Consider the following 12,500-nt stretch of genomic DNA (forward strand, 5'->3'; position numbering starts at 1 on the left):
CGTAGAAATATAATTTGATAGCTGTTATAAGCCGCGCATGAAGAACACAAGTGAGATATTTCAACAACCACACAGGAAAGCTGATTGAGGATGTATGCTTATACGTAAATATGTGTGTGTGTGTGTGTGTGTGTGTGTACGTGTGTGACTGTCCATTTAAAAGAGTAGTTATAGATATATGAATATATATGTATATATATTCATACACATGCACGCACACACACACACATACAATCACACGCACAAAAAGACACACAAACACACAGACACTCACACACACACATACATAAATACAGGGTTGGACAAAATAATGGAAACACCTAGGATCATAGAATCATAATTTTGAAATATCTATAAGCTTGTTTATTTTTATTTCATTTTATTTATTATTAATATTGCTTAACATGTTTTGCTAAAATTGCTGTTTTTTTTTCAAATGTCATCAGAAAAATGTAATTAAAATTCGTTAAAATGACACATCTATCGGATTTTCAAAGAAGTCAAATTGTTGGTGCTTGTATGGCAGGCGCTAGCAGAACGAAAAACAGCCAAAATGTTTGATGTATCGGGAAGTCCTGTCTCGGACTCTTACGCGAATTGTTAGGATCACAAAAGTACAGCTTTCAAAATTGACCACCTCGAGAACCCAGATTCCACAAAACTGTTCGCCGGGAGCTGTACAAAGCAGGATTTCACGGGAAGGCTGCAATCAGAAAACCACTACAGCCAAAAACAAACGTTGCAAGACCAAGAGAATTGGTCCCTAGAGCAGTGGAAGAATGTTATTTTCTCGGACGAGTCATCTTTACCTTATTTCCGACCACCAACCGAGTATACGTGTGGAGACAGCCAAAAGAAGCAAATGACCTAGACTGCATTTTTCCAACTGTTAAACATGGAGGAGGATCTGTGATAATTGTGGGTTGGGGGGGCGCTATATCTCGGAAATCCGCCTGCTCAATGGTTTCCCTTCGTTGCAGAATTAATCGTGAGGCTTAATTAAGCATTTTACCAGATCAAATTCTTCCTCTATTTGCGGAACTGTTTCCGAAGGGAAACGCAGCCTTTCAGGATGATAATGCACCAATTCATACAGCTGAATTTGTTACTGAATGGATCCAGTAACATTGTAGTGAAGTTGAACATCTTATTTGGCCACCACAGTCCCCCGACCTCAATATAATTGAACATTTATAGTGCATTTTAGAAAAACAAGTAAGGAGTCGATATCCTGCACCATCATCACTACAATAACTGGAGACTGTTTTAGCTGAAGAATGGAGAAATATACCTTTGGAAACAATTCAATCTTTGGATGAGTCCATACCTCGTAGAATTCAAGCTGTAATTACTGCCAAAAGTGGTCCTACCCCATATTAAATTAATTTTTTTTGAAATTTTAAGCTGTTTCCAAAATTTTGTCCATCCCCTGAATATGTTCATTCTTGATATCTACATATCATTAAATTGTTTGCTTATTTGTTGTTATTGAGGTGAAAGGGCAAAAGGCAGAGCCGTTGAACCTCTTAGAGCACCAGAAAACATTACCTTGTAGCTCTTCTTTCCTTTCTGTTTTGCTATTTGCCAACAATTGAGTTCAAATGCTTATAAAGTCAATGTTTTCTTGTCACTTTTTTTAAAAGATCGATAAATTCAAGTACCATTTATGTTACATAATCGATAAAGAAACTTATTACACTCCTCTCAATTTTCCGACATTTCTGCAATTTTAGAGCTGCGATTAGAGCAGTATAAGTAGCAGTAGCAGTACAGTTATAAGAGGAGTAGTAAAGATCGTGTTAGTGAAAGTGTCTATATTGTTTAGGTGTATTTTTATTATGTAAATACTTTATTTGTTTATTGGTGTATTTGTTATCATTGATGTGTGATATAGTAGAATATTTAGAAAAAGATAGCAAATGTCCCTCGCGTGACAAAGCAGTGTCGGTTGTTGAGGATGAAGAAAATTAAAGAAAACCAAAACATGGCGCGGTTGGGTACGATGGCTAGTAAAAATCAAATGTGTAATATGCCAGTTGTGGAATGTGCTTACGTCAAATCACATCTGAATGAAAATCCTTCATTCATGCCTTCAGTTTTGATCAATGTACCAGTCATATTCTAAGGCCAATGTAATCACCTAAGCTATTTCCCTAAAAATTCTTCCTTTATACCTAAATTAGAAACAATTACTATTAACGACTTGGGTAGATGTAATCGACTAGTCTCCTCCACAAAGAATTCAGGCCTTGTGTCTATAGTAGAAAGAGCTATTATTATTATTATTATTATTATTATTATTATTATTATTATTATTATTATTATTATTATTATTTTTATTATTATTATTATTATTATTATTATTATTATTATTATTATTATTATTATTATTATTAATAATAAGAATATTATTATTATTATCATCATCATTATTATCATTTATTGTTGTTGTTGTGTTAGTGTTAGTATTAGTAGAAGTAGTATTGGTAGTTTGGTGGTGGATGTTATTTCGGCTCCTTACGTTGTTGTTCATCCACTCATTTCATCCCTCCTGGGTCAATGTGATAAAGTACCATTCAAGTACAGAGGTCGATATGATATCGATTAAAACCTACATCTCAAAATTACTGTCCTTAGATCTAAATCAGAGAATAATGTGTTTATTATTGTTGTTGTTGCCGTTGTTGTTGCAGCTGCTGATGATAATTGTGCTTATGTTGATGATGGCTATGACTAAGCAGATTGGTGAATTTGTTACCATAATGTTTTTATTTTTAAAATTTTATTTTAGTTTTCTTTCCTTTTCGTGCTCCAGACTCTATGAAGTCGACCTTCCTATCTCAGGCTACACAAAAATTATGAGAAACGCATCTCGGTAATACAGAACATAGTGAATAGAATCGACCATAATGTCAGCTTTAGAAGTTTTTGGTCTTGTGAGAAGTTTACAGATCGATATTCATATTGTTTTTGTAGCTGCTATCGTCATCACTATTAGGGGTTATCAATATTTTTACTGTTAATCTTGTTAGCTTAATTATTTCTTTCAATGCTTATTCATGTTTATGTTCTTGTTGTTGTGATTGCAATTGTTGTGATTGCAGGAACATTTGCTGTAATTTATTCAATTTATTCCACATAATGAAAGGCCTAATCACCTAATTAACAACCATTCATGCTTAGCTAATACTATAGCATTGGTTATATTTAAATTGAAGCCGCCATACGCTAAGATTCCTAGGGTGCTTCTCTCTAAAGCGCGTATTTATACTTTCCTTTGTGGATTTTTTGTTCCTTTACGCACGCAAACATACATTCTTGTGTGTGTGCTAGTATGTGTGTGTGTGTGTATGTGTGTGTGTGTGTGTGTGTGCGTACTTGTCCATGTGAATGCGTGAGTGTTCTGGCGTGTGGGTCGTAGTCTATGTGTAAGGGTTTGTGCGTGCCCGTGTTTGCGCACAATACTCTGGTTCCAAAGGCGGGTATAAAGAAAATAAGTGCTACAAGATTCATTGTTAATGCAGAACTCTAGATAAAAGAAGCAGTACATAATCACACAAAGTTCATATTCGTATGTATGCACGTGTGTGTACACAGACACACACACACACACACACACACACACACACACACACACACACACACACACACACACACACATATATATATATATATATATATATATATATATATATATACAGATGTATTATTTGAGGTTGCCTTCGTCACGTGGCTTCTCGAAGTTTTCTTCTCATTCTCAGTTTAATGTAAAACAAATACTCTATAAACACGCTCAAACACATTCACACAAACACTTACACACATACATAGACACAGAGAGATTCACACACGTACGTACACATACGCGCGTATACACATATTTACATGGACAGAAAAGTAAACACAGGCATATATTTATACACAAACAACACATATATATATATATATATATATATATATATATATATATATATATATATATATATATATATATATATATATATATATATATATATATATTTATATATATATATATATATATATATATATATATATATATATATATATGAATATGCATATCGATCTATCTGTCTGTCTATCTGTATTATAAAATTAATACTCCATGGATGGAATTTATAAATATTTTAACACCTCACTACGCACGTTTTCACTAATCGTGTGTTTATTACAATTATAGTTCTTATTTCTGAGTTAAGTACGGCACAGTGTGTATTATCCATGGACATCAGTTGGTTCATGTTTTCTCATGCATTATACTGTCATATTTTCTCAGGCATTATGCTGTACTGTAATCATCCCAACAATAAGGACTATGATCCTAAGAAACATGTGATCAGTGGAAACGCGTCTAGCGATGCATTAAATATTTATACATTTTATCCACTGATTATTATTATAGTATTATTGCTAGTTTCATCTTACATTATATCGGCTCGGCTTGGTACAACCCCATACAACTGGTATTCCAAGTTGGTATCATTAAGCTGCACCCGATAGAATAAAATAGGGGCTTTTATATGCCAACTCAAAATGAACTTAAAAGATATATATATATATATATATATATATATATATATATATATATATATATATATATATATATATATATATATAACAGAGAGAGTGGGTGTGTCGGTGTGTGTGTCTGTGTGTGCGTATGTTCCTAATGGATTCGAGTTGCCGATTTTGATGTATGAGGTATCAATGATTCAGTAATCTTTTGGTTACCAAAGAAAGTACGTTTTTTGTTGTGCAACAAATCTGTTTTACTACATAACCAAGAAAACAAGGTCGGGTCGCACAATGTTCAGGTCTTTAGCTAAGTGAGGCAACTCTGCCTTAACAATTTACGTCTTATCTTTTGTTTTGTTTAGACCAGAGTTGCCTCTCGTGGAGCAGACCCATCGCATTGTATTTTCCCTTCTTGAAATATTGTAAATCTTTATCATTCATTTGATGAAATGGTGTGTTTTGAGAGAGATTTGGCTGCTATTTGTAGTAGCTGTAGTTACCACAGACACACGTGGGTGAGAGTGTGTGTGTGTGTGTGTGTGTGTGTGTGTGTTTGGTGTATGTGTGTATTTGTGTGTATGTGTCTCTGTGTGTGCTTTGTGTGTGTGTGTGTATGTGTGTGTGTGTGTGTGTGTGTGTGTGTGTGTGTGTGTGCGTGTCTGTGTGTGTGCCTGTGTTTTGTTGTGGTGAAAAAATACTTTTGTCGGAATATTTTGCAGAATAATTTTTTAAATCTGGACATCCCTCTTACTACCAACCATTCAATTTTAATTACAATTGCTGATTACTGGGAGTTAAGTAGACTGAGATGTATATGTCGTGTTATCATATAGAGTGGAAGTTCAATACGAAGTTTTGAATTCTTTATCTTGTGGTTTGTAATCCATTATCATTCAATATCATTAAGTCCTTAAACATTATTTTTCTGAGCTTAGTCTCAACTGTCACTGTGATGGGGCATCAGCTTCAAAAATTTCATTGGTCTTACTAACCTCAGTACGTATTTCAATCTGGCATTTATTTTATAGATTCCTGCCTGACGAACTGCTAAGTTTCAGACCTAGTGGGACACAATACTCAATTTAACAACAAGTATAAGCACACAAGTATTTGGTGCAAAAATGACTCTGAGGTTAAGAAGTTTGCTTCTCCACGTTCTGTCCCTCTGTCTCGTATCTTGGGCAATTGTTTTCTACTATAGCCCTAGGCCAACCACAGACTTGTCACTGAATTTGATAGACGGAAACTGCATCGTTATTGATCAGAAAATGACGGAAAAATTTGTTTATAGACACGAATTATTTACTTCATACACCTCGTGAGCCGATTCTGCCCATAAGAAAAGAACAAATAATACAATATATATATATATATATATATATATATATATATATATATATATATATATATATATATATATATATATATATATATATATATATATATATATATATATATATATAAGGGTAATGGTCATTAAATAATTTATTACCAGTGGTCCGCATGTATAATAAAAGTCATAAGAGGTAAACTATTTATGAGACCTCGAGAATGCATAAAAGTTCCTTGAACCTTTTACTCATGAGTTTCGTTATTAAAAACTTAAATCAATTAATCAGTAGATCATTCCACCATCTGTAGCTCGTCAGTAAGGTCACTGGGAAAATACATAAACATGAAACTGAAATACGTACCGAGAACATAATGTAAACGCATGCGCACTCATATCATTCTTTATTCATCATGGATTCAGCTCTAGTGTCCCACCGTGGTTAGGGTTGTGACTGCCCTTTCTAGCATGTAAGAAGTCCTATAGATGGACTTCTCGTCGTGTATTCATATATTCTGATGAAGAAATATATGTATGTGTCTATGTGTGTGTGTGTACGTATGTATGCATTATGCATATGGTCCAAGGTTGTACAAAGATCAAAAACAAAAGACAGCCAGGCAAGGGAAAAACAAAAGAGGTGCATTAGCTTCACGCTCTGGAGAAATGGAAATCTCTGTGACGTATCGAGCCTACACTCCTCCACAGAAAATAATGGTGTGAGAAAACAGTTGGAGAGTGGAAAAGAATGGAGAGAAGAAGAAAAACATGTGACTGGATTAATGGTTGCTCATGTTGACCGGACGGACGGAAGGAAGGAAGGAAGGAAAAAATGAACTGATCTGGGAGAATGATGAGTAATGAGACAACTGTGATATGGCTAAAGTGTGTGTGCACAAACTTGTCAGGATAGTGGGTGCATGTGTACATGTGTGTATAGACGAGCGCGTGTGTATGTTTGTAGGGGTAAGCATGTGTGTGAGAATGAAGATTATGTGAGCATGTGATATGTATGTAAGGAAGCGTCCATCTGCACGCATGTATGTTTGTATCAGGTCATCCCATAAGTTTTGACCGATGTTACCTTTCTTAAAATTGAATGAAATTTAATAGTATTTTAGAATGGCTAATGCAATTTAAAATTACTTTTATGAATTTGTGTACATTTAAACGAATTAAATATTATTTTACAGAATAATAGAATTAAAAGTTATTTGATTAAAACCCTTTCTAACATGGAAGTAACCAAAGAGCATTTAAGGCACATAATGCTTTACGAGTACAAAAGGGGAAACTCTGCAGCCGAAGCGACTAGAAACATACACTCAGTTGATGGGAAAGAATGCTTGAATGAAAGAACTTGCTGAAGATGCTTTGCAAATTTCAGAAGTGGAGCCTTGAAGATGAAGATCGAACAGGGCGTCCAGTTGAGTTTGATGATAAACTCCCTGAGGCATTACTTGAAGAAAATCTTGCATTATCAGTTGAAAAATTGGCAATAAAGCTTAGTGGAAACCATACAACTCCTTATCGTCATCTTCAACAACTTGGAAAGTTTCCTAAACTTGGAAAATGGGTGCCTCTTGAATTATCCGAAAGCAACCACAAATACCGAATTGACATCTGCTCTTCTCTCCATTCTCGCGAATTCATTTCACCCTTTTTGATAGACTTGTGACTGGTAAGGAAAAATGGATCTTCTCTCGAAATTTTAAATCGGTGTGTCTGAATTCGACACCTAAAATCCAGAAAAATTATCGGAGAACAATTCCGCCCACGTTGTAGGACTAATAATGGAAACCATTCGTAAACTGATACTCGGCCTCTGTGGTATTGGTTTTCAAACGGAAAGGAGTATAGCTCAATACCAGATATTATTTATTGTTTTTGTAGAGAACTATGCTATGCCTTCTTCACTTTATTCCAAATAATTAAATGCTTAATCCCTCAATTAACAACTGTTCACGCTTAGCTAATTACATTGCATTGTTTCTATTTAAATTGAAGCCTTCACTGGCGTAAATTCCTACGGAGCCTCTCTTACAGTCATGGGATTTATAAGTTCCTTCGTGCTAATTACATACTTACATCCTCTGCGTTTTCCTTAAATATTTCAATGACTTCACAATTTCATTATTATATTTATGATAACACACACCATTCAATAGCTCAAATGCAGCATAAGAGAATTTTGCCTTTCATCCATCCAAGGATGTTAAAGTTAGTATCTGTAAAGTTCAAAGATTTATTTAATCTATAATGCACTGATTGTATATCTGTGGCATCATACCACGCGTAGAAATCAAAACTAATAGTGTTGTTGTTCTTGTTGTTTAACCCTCGGTTACATCTGACTTAGTAGGCCTGTGATCGCATTTAAGCTATGTTCAGTTTGTTATTTTAGGAGTATGTATCTGAGAATATTATCAAATGTATCGTTTGAAGCAATGTTTAAGAACGAAAGAAACTCTCTAGAAATGATTAGACACCCACTAGTTCATGCCTTCCATAACTGTGTATAATTAAACTGTAAAACAGTAAATATATTACCTATTACGGAGAATGTAAGCTCCTTGTGTAAAACCGAAAACAACATTAAGATTTAGCCGAAATACAATTGTTATTATGCTCAGCAAGGCGCTCTGTGTGAAACAGGAATTCTTTTGATTTTGACATCTGTCTATAAAAAGAACATTGTAAAAAAAATCTATAGTTACCATCTGCAGCATAGTATATTATTGGAACTATTAAAATACTACTTTAAATTCATTCACCGAACAAGCTGACAAGAAAGTATTACATATACAAATCCGATAGACAGATTTACGTAAGCCCTTTCTAATACTGGCTTAAGAAGCAATGTTTTAGTACACTCTTATTCAGGTTTCTATGATATTCCAGCATTTGATTGAATCTAGCCTCAATGACAGCATTTTCAGTTAAAAAATCAGATAGCTTTGGCTAAAATCAAGAAGAATCTACTGAAGTAAAGCATCGAATCAAAACACTACAAATACAAGCTACTAAGACGGTGCAACATCATACTTGCACCAGGTATTCTCACGGGTGTACAAATCTGATTTCTGTTCTGTTCAACAAAAAAAAAAGAATCGGCCAGTTCTCTTTCTGGCATGTGAACAAGAAGGCTAGTAATTTAGCTAACTATATCTGGAACATGAAGGCAAAAAATGCCCCATATATCATCACGTAAAGCTATGGTTCTCCACCGAGGTCCATATAGCATTTGAGGGGCCATATAAGATTTTCTGGGATCCACATAACAAAATAAATTGGGGATGCACAATAATATTTTAAGTGCTCCTCAAACAAATTTGCTTGAGGTGTATGTATTGCGAAAAACAGCTACGTTTCTTCTTCTAACATTTTACATAGTTCAAGTAAATGTGTCGAAAACAAAATAGGAATTTTGAAAGAAATGTCTATAAAACTAGATTTTAAGCATCAAATGGCTATGAATGTCCAGCAAAATTAAATATTAATCAAAGGGCTCTATAGATTATAAAATGGTTGGAAAACCCTAATGTAGAACATGACTGGGCAAACCGAACCGCACGTTCATGGGTTAATAATGTGTAGATTTTGTATAGCTGAAAGAACTTATATCACTTTTACAACTAAATATTACACCTACCTATTACATTCTGGATCAGGGATTTTACTACATACAGTTATCTCGACAAGTTGCAATTACCGCATTCTATCTCACAGACAATTTAGAGTATAAGTCTACGCAATCATAATTAAATTACACTCAAATGGACTAAACCAACATATGTGTTTTCCCTCTTTAGTCCTTTTATCGTTTACTTTTTGCTCTTGTTCTTTCTTGCTGTTCCTCACAGAGCAGCTTTGTTTTATTTTGAGCCTGGAAGTTACAGAATATTACACGGCACGCTATACAAGTTCATCCGAATATTGAATAAAAATTAAAATAAAACCTGTACTAGCATGCATTTAATATGTGTGTTTACTAGATGATATTCATATCTCACTGGAGAGTACAGTTTTGTTGACCTCACAAATTGTGGAACAATTCGCTACACACACACACACACACACACACATACACACACATACATACATACATACATACATACATATATACATACATATATGTATAATGAAGTACAGTTTTCAAAGTTTTATGACACGTGGGATGTTTCTTTGCAAATGAAGATTGTTCCTAGGTTTGTAAAGAGTCTTGCTTTTGAGTTTACTGTTTTGTTGCGAAACTGCCTTGATCCAACAGATTCGTGACCAAAGAGCTTCGAAGCGAGTATCATCTGATTTGTATTTAGGAATTGGGTACTTCGAAATATGTATCTTTTCTTCTGTAATGATGGCATTAAAATCGAACGACCACATTGATACCGCTGCCTCGTCGGTTTGTATACAGTCTAGCAAATATTATATATTCAGTTTGATGGATCTTAAGCTGAAATAAAATTGCTATGAATATGTCATGTTGAGAGAATGTTTCTCTGGTTCGATAGGTAATAGATTAGAGTCATTGAGGAGAGCAAGCAGCAGTGTCATAAGTTTAATCCTGCAATTAATAACAGAAACTCCATTAATGCTTTTGCAAATAATGAATGAACAAGGAAAAAAATGCTATTCAGATCTAAGTTTATATATGATTCTTAGATTCACTTACAAAGTTTTATGGGAAGGCACGATTTAGACACGAATGGTCTTCATCAATATAGACATATACTTGATGTTTAATAACTAAAACGTGACGTTATAGAATTATATCTCATGCTACGTTTATATTTGGCTCCTGTTTCTTAAAACATTTTTTAATTAATTGTCTATTTTATTGTTTGTTCTCACCGCAAAGTTATTCAATCTTATCAAGTGAATATACCGCACAGTTTTTATAATCAATGCCAGATCTGTAGAGACAAAAAGAGAATAGTAATAACAATAATAATAATAATGATAATAATAATAATAATAATAATAATAATAATAATAATAATAATAATAATAATAATAATTATTATTATTATTATTATTATTATTATTATTATTATTATTATTATTATTATTATTATTATTATTATTATTAATACTATTATTAGTATAATAGTAAAATGGTAAATACATTATATTTTGAGAATCAATAACATCAACGGAAGAAATGCATACACTTTTACTTTGATGTACAATCAATAGCTTATCAACCTATTATGTATGGATATATATATATACACACATAAAAATATATATATATATATATATATATATATATATATATATATATATATATATATATATATATATATATATATATAAGCATACATACATGTATGTATCGTAGCAAGGCGTCTCTAACGGTGCAAATAACATGAAATATCTTAAGAAACGAGGGAAAACCGAGTGAAATACGTGTACAATGAGAAAAAATATGGAAAGCGGGACAAGTTGAATGCTCAAAACTGAGGAGTAGATAGACAGGCGATAACTAATGAAGGGTCCTATCTCTGTGTTAAGTCGTCCTGTTTTCCATTTTTTCTTGTTGTTTACGTATTTCACTCGCTTTTACCTCGTTTGGTTACATATTTCATGTTATTTGCAGCGTTGGTGACATGTTTTACTCATATATGCATGTCTATATATATATATATATATATATATATATATATATATATATATATATATATATATATATATATATATATATATATACTTGTCGCCTTCCTTCATACATATATGTATATACGTTTTTATATCTGCAGGTGTAGGTGTGTTTGACAGACAGGAAGGTGCATTTGTGTATATATATATTATCTGCACCCCTATACATGCATATCTCATATATACACTCAAGTTTTGCGGCGAATGTGAATGTGTTTACGGTTTATGTTTTTGCGCATGTCTTTTTATTTCTATAGACGTCTATATATATCTACGCGAGGATGATGTGGACTACGTATTTATGCGTATCTGTGTATGTATATTTGTACATATATATGCATATGCATGGCTTTGTACATCCGCGTATGTATGTGCATGTGCGTATAAATATGTGTACATAAATACAATCATATGTGCATGGGCATATATACGTGTGTATCTCGACAACTTACAATCGCAGTGTACTCTCTACAAGTGTATACAAATTATAAACGCTGTTTTACCCCATTCGAGGGATTTGATTTACATTTTAGTGCAAGTCCTCAAAAAGCTAGGAACTGGTATTCCGACAAAGATACAAGGAGCAAATGAATACAATTCCTTGATATAAGCATGGGCTGAAGAAACGTACTGAACCATTATCGCCAGATACAAGACTTAAGGAATAATGAGTACGTAGTTAAAACAAAAGCTGTAAATTGATATTTAACCAGCACAATTGCGAAGTTACTTACAGCCGCTACTCAACAATAACATCACTAACGAGCATTGCAAGATGGATAAATAATGATGCTATTTCTCTGTAGCTCTTTATGTTCTGAGTTAAAATACTTCCATCTTTCAAGTGGGCCGATGATATACAACGATCTTCAAACATTCGAATTCATGGTATAAACTAGTATCTACCTCTGAAGACTGCTGATCGTATGCATATATTATAAAGTATTTATATTTAAATTTGGAGGAGGGCTCATCA

General features: G+C 33.4%; 1 protein-coding gene across 5 annotated transcripts in view; it reads left to right on the forward strand.

Annotated features, from left to right (window-relative positions):
- The window catches only part of LOC106871901 (histone-lysine N-methyltransferase SETMAR-like), a 50,003-nt gene that overhangs the window by 21,189 nt on the left and 16,314 nt on the right, over positions 1–12,500 (forward strand). Inside the window, exon 2 of one of the 5 annotated variants that reach the window (XM_089355959.1) lies at positions 7,057–7,821. The exons of the other annotated variants lie outside the window; for them this stretch is intronic. Within the exon in view, the coding sequence (XP_089212085.1) occupies positions 7,233–7,541 (309 nt within the window). The 5' untranslated portion in view covers positions 7,057–7,232 and the 3' untranslated portion in view covers positions 7,542–7,821. Of the gene's footprint in view, positions 1–7,056; positions 7,822–12,500 lie in introns of those variants that run through there. 5 annotated transcript variants of the gene reach the window in all.

The sequence above is a fragment of the Octopus bimaculoides genome, chromosome 8 (assembly GCF_046866305.1).
Source record: "Octopus bimaculoides isolate indiv1 chromosome 8, ASM4686630v1, whole genome shotgun sequence".
Lineage (NCBI taxonomy): Eukaryota > Metazoa > Mollusca > Cephalopoda > Octopoda > Octopodidae > Octopus > Octopus bimaculoides.